General features: G+C 48.1%; 1 protein-coding gene across 1 annotated transcript in view; it reads left to right on the top strand.

Annotated features, from left to right (window-relative positions):
- The window catches only part of CEP57L1 (centrosomal protein 57 like 1), a 391785-nt gene that overhangs the window by 123072 nt on the left and 253360 nt on the right, over nucleotides 1–15353 (top strand). The window contains exon 3 of the mRNA XM_069606543.1: nucleotides 7910–8089. Coding sequence (XP_069462644.1) covers nucleotides 7910–8089 — 180 coding nt within the window. The remainder of the gene's footprint in view (nucleotides 1–7909; nucleotides 8090–15353) is intronic.

Here is a 15353-nt window from a genome sequence, read left to right as displayed (position 1 = left end):
GAAGCTCGATGGTGGGGCAATTGGCCTCCCCGTCGGAGGAGAGGACGCAGGCCATTCTGGGCAAGGTATGGCGCCTGCTAGCCACGGACGTGGCCAGGGTGAGGTCCATCAAGTCCCTCCTCGGGATGATGTCCTCATGCATCTACCTTGTACCCCTTTGCAGACTTCGGATGCGTCCGCTACAGGAGTTCCTCGACGCCCGCTGGTTTCAGGTGACGGGCTGCTTCGAAGACAGGATCCCTCTCGACGGAGTTCTGTCGGGCGATCCTATGGTGGGGTACCCGTGCGCAACTCACTACAGGCACAGACTTTCAGACCACAGCGTTTCAGGAGACTGACAACGGATGCCTCGCTGGAGGGTTGGGGGGCCCCCACACCGGAGATCTCCACGCAAGAGGCCTTTGGCTCCCGGAGGAGAGGTCTCTCCACATCAACATTCTGGAGCTCCGAGCAGTGTTCTGGGCGCTCAAGTCGTTCCTTCCGTCCCTCAAGGACAAAGTGGTGAGGATCTTCACCAACACCACCACCACAATGTTCTACATATGGAAGCAGGGAGGCACCAGATCCCCAGCCCTATCCAAGGAGGCCCAGGATCTGTGGCACTGGGCCGTCGCCCAGGGGATGTTTCTGGTTCCCTTCCACTTGGCAGGAATAAAAAAACACCATTGCCGACTCACTCAGCAGGGAGCTGCGCTCGTGCCATGAGTGGGAACTACGTCAGGACCAGGTGGATCGACTCTTTCGACGATGGGGCAAACCCCGGATCGACCTTTTCGCAACAGCGACGAACTCCCAAGTGCCAGAGGTTCGCCAGCAGGTTCCCGCAGCCGTGGAGTATGGGCGATGCTTTCTCGTTCCCTTGGGACTGCCTGTTTCTATACGCGTTCCCTCTGTTGCCGTTCCGTCTCATCAACCAGCTCAAGAAGTCCAGGTGCAGAATGATCCTTATCGCACTGGCGTGGCCGAGGCAGATCTGGTTCCCGGACCTTCTGGACTTGTCAACGTCCCCACCACTCAAGCGGACGTGGATCTTCTCTCCAGAGAAGGAGGCGCCATTCTTCTTCATGACCCGGAGTCGCTGAACTTGCAGGCCTGGCTCCTGCAGCACTAGAGTTTGGAGGGTACAATATCCCGGCTGACTGCAGAGAGGTTCTTGCAAAAGCCAGGGCATCCTCAACTCTCAAGTGTTACGGTCATAAGTGGAAGAGGTTCTCTGTCTGTTGCCGTGCACAGAAGATTAACCCTCTGCAGATTACGGCCTCAAGTACTGCCGTACCTACTGTCGCTGGCCAAAGCTGGACTGGCTCACGCCTCCATCAAAATACATCTGGCTGCCATCTCCCGATATACCAGGACTACGGGACGGGCGTCCTTGTGGTCTCATCGCCTGGTGAAGGAATTTATGAAGGGACTATTCCGATCGTTCCCGCCGGTGAAGGCTCCTGCTCCGGCGTGGGAGCTTAATGTGGTGCTGGCCAGGCTCTTCGGGGCCCCATTCGAGCCTATGCATTCGGCGCCTTTGAAGTTCCTGTCATGGAAGACAGCGTTCCTCGTGGCCATCGCCTCCACACGACGAGTGGGAGAGATCCAGGCCCTATCTTGCAAGCCTCCATACTGGACGTTTCATGACACGAGGGTGGTGCTGAGGACGCACCCCTCCTTCATGCCCAAGGTGCCGTCGGACTTCCACCTCAACGAGCCCTTGGTGTTACCAGTTTTCTTCCTGTCGCCTTTGACGCTGGCCGAGAGGACTTTGTACTTGCTGGATGTAGCTAGAGCGCTGAAGTTCTAGTGGACCGCACAAAGAGTTTTCGGAAGACGTCACAGCTGTTTGTGAACTTTGGGTCTGTGAATCGAGGGAAGGCTCTCTCGAAGACTTCCATTTCCAGATGGCTCTCCGGCTGCATCATGCACTGTCACCGGTTGGCAAACCGACTGCTGCCCGGCCGTCCGAGAGCCCATTCGACCAGAGCGATTGCTGCTACCACGGCGTTCCTGTCTGGTGTGCCCCTGCTGGACATCTGCAGGGCTGCTACATGGAGGTCGATGCACACCTTCACAAGATTCTACTGCGTCAATCGGGACTCAAGGGAGGAGTCCAGGGTCGGCCAAGCAGTGCTGCGCAACCTGTTCGCCTAAGGTAAGCCTGGTGAGGAGGTAAGAATTGCTTAATGTTTTGGATGTAATGCTTAATGTTGAGCCTTTGCCACCTCCCGTGGTTGTGCATGTGTGTACTGCTATGTATTCTTTTATTCATGAGCATGTGAATCCATGCCAGACCCCATGCTGGAGAAGGAACAAGTTACTTTCCTGTAACTGTTGTTCTCCAGCATGGGTCTGGCATGGATTCACATGCAAACCCTCCCACCTACCCCTCTGCAGCTCTTCACTTGGTCATACTGCCACTTTGCGTGCTACCACATCTGAGGATGGCTGCCAGAGGCGGGGCTTATGGAGAGGGCAGTCATTGGCTGGGGGCAGTATGACCAAGCGATCAGTGATTGGTTACTACTAAGAAAGACAGATCAGAAACGAAACTGATACTGATTTTTTTTTCTTTACCGAGGATTCCCCGCCTGACGACGGGGAATATTCATGAGCATGTGAATCCATGCCAGACAAGTTACAGGTAAGTAACTTGTTCCTTCTCTTCTCACATCTCATACATCTCCAAAAAGTCCAACTACCAACTGCACCTGCTCAGAGGTAATATAACTTTTCTCACTTTCCCCCAGATGCTCATCACCTCAAGAGCCCTGGTTCTCTCTAGGCTGGATTGTTGCAAGAGCCTTGTTCTCAATCTTCCTACTTTCCGTCCTATACAACTCATCCAGAACAGAACTGCAAGACTTATCCTTGGCGTCAAGCCCTGGGACTGCATCTCTCAGGCACCTCATTCAAGACCCTCTGCATTATTTACAAGGCTTTCTGTGGCCAGGGAATGCACCATCTACAACGCTCCCTTCCTAAATACTCTTCCCTCTAGAGTCCTCTGCTCGTCCTCCAACTCTTTGCGGGTGAGCCGCTTTCACAAACAGAGATTTGGGGGTACATCTTTTATCCTCTGCAGGTGCTTCCCTCTGGACCAGCCTCCCTGCCTCTGTCTTGAGCTGGATCACCTTAAGTTCCGGAAACTCCTCAAGGCCTTCCTTTTCTCTTGCTCCTTCTCTCTCCCCTGCTAACCTCCTTTCTTTTCTCTCTCCTCCCTCTTTCTCCTCTGTAACTCTGGTCAGTTTTTGCTGACTGGTTGCCTGGTTCACCTCCAGAGCCTACAGGTCCCAGGGTCCCCGGCCAGTCTTTTGCACTTGCCTCCGGGCTGCTGCTGCTCCTTGTTCAACATTACTTCACTTTCCGCTTATGTTCCTTGAGCGGGGCAACCTCTTTGCACTGAACCCAGAGCCCTGCTGGACTGGACCCTTTGTCAACTCCCCCCTCCACCATGCCCTCCTTCTCCGCACCCCTGTCTGTATGTATGCATGACCTAAATGTACTGGGACAGGTTAGTTTGTCTGCCCCCCCACCCCCACACACTGTTTTTTCCGCCCCCTCTCGAGCTTGGCACTAGCAGAAATGTCAGGCCTAGTATGCTAGTTTTTCTGTTTAGATCATTCAGAATCTTCAAGGCCTAAGAATGATTACTGTATTCCCTTTTTAGCTTCCCGCCTTAAAGCGCATCCTGTGTATAAGCAGTATATCATCCCCCTCTCAGGGGACTACTTAGCTGACCTCAACACCCTTAACTCCATCTACTCTACGATCCAAGCGTAGCGTGGATGACAGAAAACTGGTTATGCCTCAACACTGAAGACCGAACTGCTGTTAATTGGGTCCCTCTCCACATTGGGTAAACTGGATGAACAATATCGATCCTTCACAGTTGATAACATCCCTATCGATGTTTCCAAAACCACAAAAACATTGGGCGTCTACATTGAACCTTATCTATCCATGAATAGACAAGTCCACGCAGTAGCCTCCATGTTGGCCTGCCACTCTAAACTTCTCACTGCAGCCAGACCCTTCCTCTCCCAACCTAACTGCCTCACCATTGCTAGGGTGATTATAGGATCAAGGCTGGACTACTGTAATGCCCTCTTCGCTGGCACCTCCCAAAAGAATCTCACTACAATTAGTACAGAATAATGCCCTGAGGGCTGCAACTGGCATCTCCAAATGTGATCACATCTCTGAGGTCAGGAGGAAAGTCCATTGGCTCCCTGTGATGGAAAGAACTACCTTCAAGACACTAGCATTGACACACCAATGCCTTCGCGGCCTTGCCCCACCCTATCTAGCTCAAAGGATCTCCTGCCACACCTCCTCCAGACCCACTAGATCTGCCTATACCAACAATTACTGTCCCCTTCACCCACAGAGTGCGGGCGGGCGCCTCCACCTTCCCTAACATGGCAGCCACCCACTGGACCCCCCCCCCCTTCATTAGGATGATTGACTCCATGCCTCCTTCAGGAAAGCCATCAAAGCCGGGCTATTTTTTTGACATCTGCTTTCATGCTGTCCACACTCATGTATGCCACATGTAACTGCAACATACCTCTCTGTACCAAGCTTTCTATGCTGAGGCCGTATTCGTGTAACCTTGAATCAAGCCTTCTTAAGTTGTCTCATAACGCCTCGATTCCCGTGGGCTGCAGTGCGCTATACAAATAAATAAAATAAATATAAAAATAAACAAAAAAAATAGATCTCAGAATGAGAGGGGGGAGTAAAAAGAGATAGTCGGCTAAGTATTGGAGGGCTAGACTATTGATGCATTGATGGCAAGGAGTAAGAATCTGAAGCGGATGTGATGTAAATAGAGAGCCATCCTGCAAGGTGTTGGCAGGTGATAAAGGGGAGGTTCTGGGTAGGTTCCTGGAGGTGTATGTGGCGAGGGTGAGGACTTTGTTTTGGGGGGGGGATGCTGAGGAATTGGCTAGAGTAGCAAGTAAGGTTTGCTGGGTACAAGGGTTTAACTCAGTCTTGCTGTCTGATGGGTTGATCAGGAAGCTTGTCCTGGCCGCATTAGTGAAGAAATTGAAGTAGCGCAGTCTGTCAGAGGGCCCCCAAGGTTGTGAGGCTTGGGTGACCTAGGACGATTGGGGCGAGGGGGTAGATGAGGAGAGTGGGATTGGCACTGGATGTGGGAAAGAATAACTTCAGTTTTGGAGGTGTTTAGCATTTAGCAGCATAAAGCTGTCCAGTGGCTGTGTCTGATAACTGTAAAAGAATTGATGATTGATTTGAGTGCCGTCAGTAAATATGTGATATTAAAGGCCAAACAATTGGAGGAGTTTACCCAGGGAAGATGTCTTGGGGCTGAACCCTGAGGAACACCCAATGAATGTTGGTGAAGAGGAGTTGTATTCCACAGGAACGAGCGGTTAAACTGATAGGAAGAACCCAGTCTAGGGCAATGTCCTTAAACCAGACGGAGGAAAGGGTTTCAAGTGGAGAAGACGGATGGTCCAACGTGTTCAAGGGAGTCAAGAGACAGCATAGGATGAGGATGGAGAAGTGATATTGGTGAGCTGTCTGACAGAAAGTTGGTTGCATGAACAAGAGCAGTTTTGTTGACATTTTCACTGAAATTCCGATTGGAGGGAATTGCAGTGTATGTGTGCCTTGAGGTAGTTTGCAGTAGGATTGTAGCCCACTCGCTTGAGGATTTTGGGGAGATAGGGTAGGAGAAGACTGGTATATTGAAGGGTTGTTTGCATCAGCAGTGGGTTTCTTCATGGGAACAACCGTGGCTGTTTTATTGTGGGCAGGGGAAGAGCCTTTGGATCAGGATCGGTTGAAGAGGGAGGTGAATTGAGAAGCGTTGATGGGTGCAAGCTCTTTAATAATTTGTGACGTAAAAAGGGTCAATGGGGCAGGAGAAGACTATTATGGGGTTTGCCGAGCAAAATATAGGAAGGTTTTCAGTGGGGCAGGTGGTAGATCAGTGGTTCAGTCGGCAAAAGGTGGGAATGCTTGTAGGTGGGGAGTGGAAGAGAAAGGAATAATGCAGTTTCCCCTTTTTTGTAGTATTGGTGGAGGAAGTTGGAGAAGTGGGCGCAATTCTTGGAGGTAGCTGCGAAGGGGTTAGGGGTGTAGGATGGCCGGGTAGTTCCATGAATAGGTTATGGTGGCCATAGTGGAGGGAGGATATTGGGTTAGTCTAGCAACTTAATTTTGCAGTATCAAGAGCGAGTGCAACAAGCCCGTTTTTGTAGGATGGAGTTGGTGGAGGTACATGGCTGTACTCAGCTGGTAGATGGTTGGGGAAATCTTGCTTTTGGGGGAGTGGAGTTTTGAGCAGGATAGTTGTGGCCCAGCGACATAGCCAGAGCATCAGTGAATTCAATAAAAGTGACTTTAATAGAATGGGTGGTGGGAAGTGTGAGGGTAAGGTTCGAGGACTTGACCTGGTTGGGATGGAGCCAGGGTGAGGGTTGGGCGGGTTCTGAAGTCTGTTTTGAATTTCCTTTTGGTAATTGCGGGAGGGGGGAGTAAAGGGAAAGGGTGTGGTCGATAGTGAATTAGATTGTGGAGTCTTCGGAGGAGAGGGGAACAACGGAAGATAGAAGATGATCTTGAGTGACTTCCTTACGGTGTGAGTAGGAAGGTTGTTGATCACGGAATGGTGAGAGTTGCCAGTGAGGGGCCTTCATCATGTTGGAAAGGTGGAAGTTGTCCATTAGAACAAGGCACTTCAGCAGGAAGTGTCAAATACTAGATAGGGATCTGAGAAGAATATATTCAGTTTCAGCTTGGCGATGGTTGAGGAAGATAATAGAGGGGCAGTTGAAGTTAGGCAGAGATATATTCGAATGAGTAGGCAGTAATGTCAGAGAGGCAAGATGGGTGCATGAGTCATTGCGGATGATTCGGCTGGCACCATCTTTTGTGTGTTGAGGGGCGTGTGTAAAGTTGGTGTGGAGCTCAGCAAAACAGTCTGTCTCATGGGGTGATTCAGGTATTCGTAACACCAATCATTGAGAGTTCAGACTGATTGAGTGTCACTGATCAGTGAGGAAAGCTGTTTCGTAGCCAAGTGCTTAGGCGTACTGAAGGCCTGGGATAAGGTCAGGAGGATGAGTGAGGTTAGATGGGTGCGGGCACAGTTGCTGAAGCTCCACCCCGGTACAGCCATGCACGTAGATCGGGGATGGTCTGGTGATACTGCCTTTGTAGGGTGACTTTCTGGGGCTTCATAATCTCCTCCTGGCCTTGGGATGGAGTCGGGATTTTAACTGTCACATCAGGTGAAGATGTGCATGTTCCATGCAATGTTCTCGAATATTAAAGGCTGCACCCAAAAATGATTTGGTGCAGCCTTTAATATAATATATATATAATTTTTTTTTTTCGTTTTTTTTAAGGCCCCACCGCCACCTTTTGAAATCTGTGTGGGGGGGGGGGGGTTCACACGCTACCCCCCAAAACCCCACCTTAAATCAGGCACTCTCCCCACACTAACAATCTCTAACCCCCACACAGCTATACATATACACAATCGCACACGAAGACACACCCCTTCTCCCCACCACACCATCCCACAACATACACACAGACACACTTACCTGACCGCCAACTTCCGTCTTCCCCTGCCTGTCCTGGCTGTTCCTGTCAGCCCCCGCATGCACTGTGCGACAGGGGCGTGACGGGAGTTCCGAGAGGTCTTCCTAAATCTTTCCTCCCTCCTCGTACCCCCAGGGAAAATGGTGATTTTCACTCTATACTAGTTGTGCAAACTCCCACACAGATAACTTTGTACAATGTAGGCAAATATGTGTGTTATCCAAGGAATTGTAGATTTATTTTAGATGGGTTGTACAATCTGATTTATTTGCTTGCATTATTTTGTATGTATGATCTGCATTGATACTTCATTGTTTATTATTTTGATAATTTGTTTCTACAGAACTTCTGGCTGCACTGAAAACTCTGCAAGAAAAGATCAGGCGTGTGGAGATGGAGAGATCACAAGCTGAGGATAATATGCAGAGCCTCTCTAAAGAGGCTGCAGAGTACAAAAAAGTGCTGACGTGTGAAAACCAAGGGAAGGGCTTAACTCGCCATGTGGTAACGGAACAAAGTCAAGGTAACATTTCTTCTGGAAATTAATCTCTTGCTCCTCTTGCATCTTGGCACCTAGTGTTAGGAGTTCATATTTCTTTTTGGAGCCTTTATGTTAACCCTTTACCTGCCAAGGAAGTGACCATCCACATCCTTGGATTTCCTTATCGAATGCCAAGACATTATAGTTCACGCCCTTTGCTCACTCATTACTAATTAACTCACCCAGCCTTGCAAAGGGAATTGCTCTAGTGTTAAAGAGTTCTTAGAATTTGGTCTACTTGCAATTCAGCTGCAAACATTACTACTTCGTGAATCATGATCACAGAGCTTTGGGCTTGGTGGCCATGCTCTTAACATGATGGGCATCAGGAAAGCAGTTAAGTAAAAATACTTTGTCTGTTTTCTCGTTTACATGTTCTTCTGTTTTTGGAAATTGATGCTGGTAAACCTAGCCACACAAGATTTTACAGCTTGCTACTCATTCCAACTTCCATGCTACAGATCTATCCGTCATCTGCAGAAATGTCCAATTATGTCTGTTTCAATGTATGAGTAAAAAGCAAGGATGCATGCTTCCGATGCTTGTTTATCTGCTTAGAATCTCATGCTGTGCATATGGTCTGACATCCAGTGGTAACCGCAGAGTATTGCATCTTGTCTTTCGGCGACCGAAAGGGGACGTCAGCATTGGCGTGTCTAACACTAACACTATCCCTATCGTGACGTGTAATGTACCCAAAATCCCTCACGCGCCGAGGTCCCTCCAATAGTTTTTTTCTGCCCAGATAACTGGTCGTCCTATAGCGGAGCTCTTACATAAGAGACATTATTTATCTTAAACCGACTTGTCTGTTATTTCCCCTTTAAGTCACTTTGATGGCCAGAACAACTTTGACGAAGACTGCAGGGGATTTGTCTACTGCAGTGGATTTCTTCGCCTAAGATCCGGCGGCTGAAGCATCCACGTGGCCGGGCCCTCTGGCCGGCCTTCACAGTAGGGACAGTGGGGTCGGAGAAGCCATATCTTCGTTATGTCTTTCCTCTTTCCCCCCTCTTTGCCCTCTAGGTCTGGTCATCTTTGTTTACACCTTTCACTATGGAAAGGACTCCATTAAGGTTCTGCCCGAAGTGTATGGTCAGATACCCGTGAAAGGATGAGCATAGAATGTGTAATTCTAGTCTCCCCTTAGATCACGAGAAGCGGTGTGCGGCTTGTAAACTCCTTCGGCCTAAGACCCTTAAGCAGCGCCATGTAAAGCCCCCCACCGCCACACCCACCGAAAGTGATGGGGCCACCTCCGATGACCAAACATCTGTTGCGGATGTTATGGACCTCGAGGCGGACACTTCTAGGTCCGCCATGCCCGTCCCTGGCCCTTCAAGGCCTGATGCTAGTCTCGCTGCAGGGACAACACCCGGCGACAGGGGCGTACAAAGAACGCAAAGCGCCAGCAGGGCCGTCAAGTTTTGGCGGATTCATCTGATCGTGCAGATCAGCAGCCTTCCCCCGCATCCCCAACAGCATTTTGCAACTGGGCATTCCAAAACTAAAAGGGCGCTACCCCTAAATTAGGTTTACACGTCGAAGCCCGGTCTTTCGATGCTCCGACGGCCCCTAAAGGCCCATTATGCCCAAAATCTATGCCTAGGCTTCAAGGTGAGAAACCTACCGCTAGGCCCTCTAACGCCGTGGGAGGTGGTAAATCTACCGATAGACTTTCAGACCCACTAACTCACGCCGATTCGGCAGTGATTGAACACAGTATCGCAAGAATTACTTCGGCGGTTGGGCTGATATCTACTTCGTTGAAAAACATGGGGCATGCCACGGGCAAATCTATAGATATGCCATGGTGCCCCGATTCTCGCGAGACCTACAAGGACAGTCAGGAGCCTCTTTCCAATACCCTGACTTACAAATTACAGTGCCAAGGGGGCGGAAGACGGTGTTTTTCCACCCATAGGCCCTTCTGGTTCCTCTAAGTGGACAAGGGAGAAATTTGAAGGGTGCATGGATCGTCTTGAAAAAATTATCAATTTTTCTGACATCCTTCCCCGAAAAGATCTCATGGAGAACCTAATCTGAAATTTGCTTCACGTTGCCAAGAAGATCAGCCCCCAGTCCCCGTCCATCGTGAAGACTCGTCCAGATGGGCACTTATCCGGACACTTACAGTGAAGATGAAGAACCTTCCTTCCTGCAGGGCTACAATGAGGACCAGGCGGATGCCAGACAATTCGGAAGAAACCCAGCAAGTGGGGACGGACTCATGGACACTCCCCCCAACAAGATCAGGACACTGATGTTCTGTGCCTGGGTTCTCCTCCGTCCACCCCGGTTCACCAGGCCTCACCTGTAGACTACCAAATGGCCTTCAATGCCATTTTAAGGAAGGCAGCAGATCACTCCCAAATCACTACTCAAGAAGCGGTACCCGAGCAGGACTTTGTGGAGGACATTCTTAAGGAGAAACCCCCACCCACCTCAAGCCTGGCCATTCCCCTCCTTAATTCTGTTAAATGAAGATTGGCCCCCTCCCTGGTGTCCCCAGCTCAAACCCGGGCAGTGAACCCAAGAGTGGAAAAGCTATTTCGACCAGCTCCTTCGGACCCTGAATACATTAAAGGGCACGCCACCCCCGACTCCCTGGTAGTGACTACCACCCGAAAACGGGCAGGAGTACCCCTTGCTATGGGGGAAGCGCCTCCGGATAAAGAATCCAAGAGGTTGTATGTCTTGGGTGCGGGTTACCTCTGCTGCTGCATATACCACACGCATAGCGAATAATACTTTGCTGCTGGCGAGTTATGCAGACTCTCAATGGAACCTAGTACAGGAAAGTCTCCAGGAAGTCCCAAAACCTGTCGGGGTCCAGGCTTCTCACCATTGTGGCCGAAGGCAGGCAAGTAAACCAGAGTGTAGTAAAGAACACTCTGGACACTGCTGAGACACCAGGCAGGTCTCTGGCCCAGGGCACTTTACTTAGCAGCCTGGCTCCTGAGGTCATAGTTTGGACACCTACATCTCCCTCACAGGTGCATGGACATACTGAGGGAAGCTATAAAACCTAACACCCGTTATTGCTATGCGAGCGTTTTGGCATCTGGTGTAATACCAAGGGCGTCAATCCTATCGATTGCTCACCCACACACATTGTGCTATACCTAACCCATTTGTTGGACACAGGGTTTGTCTTCAATTCCCTAAAGGTTCATCTGGCTGCTCTTTCAGTCTACACCACATCACAACAAAAGGTGGTGTGGTGGAAGATACCGGTGACTAAGGCCTTTATGTAAGGGGTTAAGAGGATTTATCCTCCCATTTCTCACCCAGCTCCTGGATTGGATCTAAATGTGGTTTTAACCAGGCTCATGGGATCTCCCTTTGAGCCAATGCATAAAGCAAGTCTAAAATACCTTACTTATAAGACGGCCTTCCTAGTGGCTATCACTTCCATGAGAAGGGTTAGCGAACTAAAGGGCCTTTCTGTTCTAGACCCCATTGTTACAGTCCACAGGGATAAGGTAGTTCAGCGCACTCATCCCAGATTCGCGCCTAAATTAATCTCGAAGTTCCATGTGAACCAGTCGATTCAACTACCTACTCTTTTCCAGAATCCCACTAGCATGGCCGAAAGAAGCCTACACACACTAGATGTGCGCATGGCAGTCCTGTTCTACATGGAAAGAACGAAACCACTGAGGAAAACAAACAAATGTTTCATTTCAGTGGCAGCTGGCAGAGAGGGGATCCTGTCTCTAAATCGGGTATCTCAAGGTGGATTGTCAAATGCATCACACTGTTACACTCTTGCTAATAGAGAACTGCCCTTCAAGCCTAGAGCACATTCTACTCTGGGCACTGGGGCGTCCATAGCATTCATTGCAAATGTTCCCCTAGAGTCCATTTGCAAAGCAGCAACCTGGAGTTCTGTACACACCTTTACAAAACACTATTGCCTAGACACTCATTCTAGGTCTAATTCTCAGGTGGGACAAGCAGTACTAATGATTTTAACTGCTTAGATTCACATGCGCCCTCCCTACCTCCCCACTCTGGGTGGAAGGAACATCTTACTACTTTTTCTCCATGTACTCACTCACAATAGACTTCGGCTCCCTCATGGCAGAAAAAATACAATCGTAAGGACCTCGGCGCGTGAGGGATTTTGGGTACACTACACGATTGGGATAGTGTTACAGACACGCCTATGCCGACGTCCACTTTCGGTCCCCCAAAGGCAAGATGCAATACTCTGCGGTTACCACTGGATGTCGGACCATATGCACAGCATGTGAATCTAAGCAGATACAATCATCAGAAATGCTATTCCGGTAAGTAATGCATGTCATACTCTTGCCTTAATCTACCCTCACAATCCCACCAACTTCATGCCGTTAGTTAGCTTTCTCTATTGGTATTTAGGAGCACCTTGCTCAAAGCACCACGTTTTCATTTTTCCAAACTAGAAACAGCTGCTCGATTTGGCTTTCTTTGTGCACACATAGTAATGTCTAGAAAGTACCACTCCTGCACATGCCAGTACTGACATTTATGCTTTGTGTTGGATTGAACTTTTTTGGACTGCCTCTGGCTTAGCCGTGTTTAGGAGATTTTATGTAATAGAAGCATGGGTATGTGTTTTTACTGCCCCTCCCTTTTGCCTCATACCCCACACTGTACTTTCCTCGCATGCGGCCCGGCAACGTTGTCTCTCTGTACGTGTGTGAGGGTAACAGTAGGTTCTCATTCAATCAGAAAATAGATTGACATTTGAGCTTTTCTACCCCAGATGCCTCCCAAGTTTGCTTCCGACCTTACGCTAGCCTAATGCTGGTTACTGAATACTGTGCTAGCTGAAAACATGTTACTCGACTGGGGTGTCTTTGTGAATAAGCCACAGGCTAAAATTAATACCAGTGGGACTTGACAGCGTTCCTTCTTTATTCTTACCAGGATTAATTTTTTAAGCCTGGTACCAGGGCGCTTCCTATGCCCAAGCAAGCTTGTGTCGTACAAATAAGCCTGATCTAGTAACCCCCCCATGCACTAATTTACTAACTGATTTACTAAGTTACTGCAGTTCTTGTGAAAACCCTCCTTTTCACACCATGAATGGTTAAAGGTTAAATATTCAACATTTTCTAAATGGTTACAGTATGTTTGTTGTGAATCTAATTATGTGTGCTTGAAAGATATTGGCAGCACAATTCGGGAACTAAGTGTGAGGATATGAGAACAGCTAATCTGATTGGAAACCAGGCTCCAAAGTTACCATTGGCACATCGCTGCAAACTGGATGTAGATATTACTCCCATTAGACTGCCCTGTTCATTAATATACCTATTTAGTACGGAGTGGATGGTTTAGTTTGAGGTCACCTTTTGAACATTATCCAAACACACCCAATGACCGATTAGGTTAGAAAGTATACCCACCTCCTAAAGAGAGGTGTTTCTAATCCACAAAAAGTCCAAATCCTTAGTTTCTTGGGCTCACTCATTGTCCGGGATGGACTAGCAGAAGAATGGACAACAACAAACAGGAGTGGAATAGATTGCTTTCCTATTAGACCCATTTTTGGATTACTAGCAGTACACTGTAAGAGAGACGTGCCTTGAGTTTATACCCCAGGCCTACTTCAGGGGAAAAGGCAGCAGACTCCCAATACAGAAACCAGGCTGTGGAGGGAAGCTGACCCTAACTTGATGACTGATGCCCACCTGTTACTGTAGGGGGAGACTGGGACCAGTCCTTGAGTGGGCACCCGCCTGGTTTTGAGACCGCCAAAACGCCATTTTATGTCGGTATACTGTTAAGAGGAAATATGACTGGAGGGAACTATACTCTAAAGGCGAAGCGATACCAGCCCTTTTTATTTGAGAAAGTGCTGAGGGAGGGGTATATAAGTTGATTGTACATTCTGGCAAATTAGTACATATTTCAAAGGTATATGTGCTTCTGTAATAATAGATTTGATAGAATGGGTCCTATGGTCTGTATACTGGGAAATCCCCTAACTCATTGTCTGAGTAATTGGCTTGCACAGAAGTATTTTGGGAGACAAAGGCTATCTCACTGTGTTCATACCTAAAGTAATTGAAGTAATTCCCTGGTACATCGCCAAAAAGACTTCTGTTACTGGCGCTGAAACACTCAAGGATCAATGAAGGGTTATTACATGCTACACATTTTTTCAACTTTGTTGTCCATTGAAAATTACAAAGGTTCACGTACACACATTACTGCAATAGAAACCCCACATAAGAGATTCTTGCAAACATTTTATTTTTGAAAGTGATCTGCATGCGGGAGAATATCAAGTAACTTGTCTTTTTTAAATCTAATTTTCTTGGCTGCTGTTTGAGATGCTTCTATGTCTCCTAGGGAGAGTGGATGTGTTTAATTTCATTAAATAGAAGTAGAGCAATATAAATAGGCATTAATGTACTGATGTAATTTCGTTTTCATCAAATGAATGGTTTAACCTCGATCCACATACATTTTTCAACCCATGATGGATGTGTGCCCAGGGTAAACCCATGGAACAGATGGTGATATGTGTTTTGCAAAAGACCACATTCATGTAAATGTAGCATAGAAAAGTGATGCGACCAGTGTATTAATTCTTCTTTATGGTCCCGATTGTCATTGGCATTTCATGAATACATCATTTTATATTAAAATTGACCTCCTGTGTGACCCTGCGTGTTTCTTGTCCCAAAAGGTGAGGGAATCTTTAAAGATACAATGATGTTAAATTGAGGGTCCCAGGTACATAAAAAGAACTGTATTCCAGGGATTGAAATTAAGATTGGATAAGCAGGAGCTAAAGGCAGCTCCTGGGTATCCACCAGTGACTAGGAGCTACCACTGGGGAACGAGGAGTTGGTACATAGAGTTCCACAGAAGATGCACAGATATCATTTTGTCCATTATTTATGACCCCTGTAAGGGGGCATAAGTAGACATAGGCCATAAAGGTGGCATGCTTGTTGGCATAAACTTTTATTTAACAGAAAAATAAAGAACTCTTTTGAATTGATGTCTTCACACGTATTCCTCAGTTTATGCTAATTATCGCTTCAGCTGCTTCGGAATTTTATTTCGACAGGGGGCGCTGTGTGCCATCTCATTCAGTCAGTGTCTCTCGTGGGCCTCCGTTCAACTGTCAACCGTATAAGTAGCGTGCGCAGCGCCCGTTGACTTCAGTTCTGTTTTTCCGAGCTAACGCTTCGAGAGAATTACGACGCACTTCGGTTCTGTGAACTTTGATCATTTTTTT

The sequence above is a fragment of the Ambystoma mexicanum genome, chromosome 4p, assembly GCF_040938575.1.
Source record: "Ambystoma mexicanum isolate Mex_15411 chromosome 4p, UKY_AmexF1_1, whole genome shotgun sequence".
In the NCBI taxonomy this organism is placed as follows: Eukaryota; Metazoa; Chordata; class Amphibia; order Caudata; family Ambystomatidae; genus Ambystoma; species Ambystoma mexicanum.
Note: the sequence above shows the minus strand (reverse complement) of the source record. Positions and strands in the feature narration are given on the sequence as shown.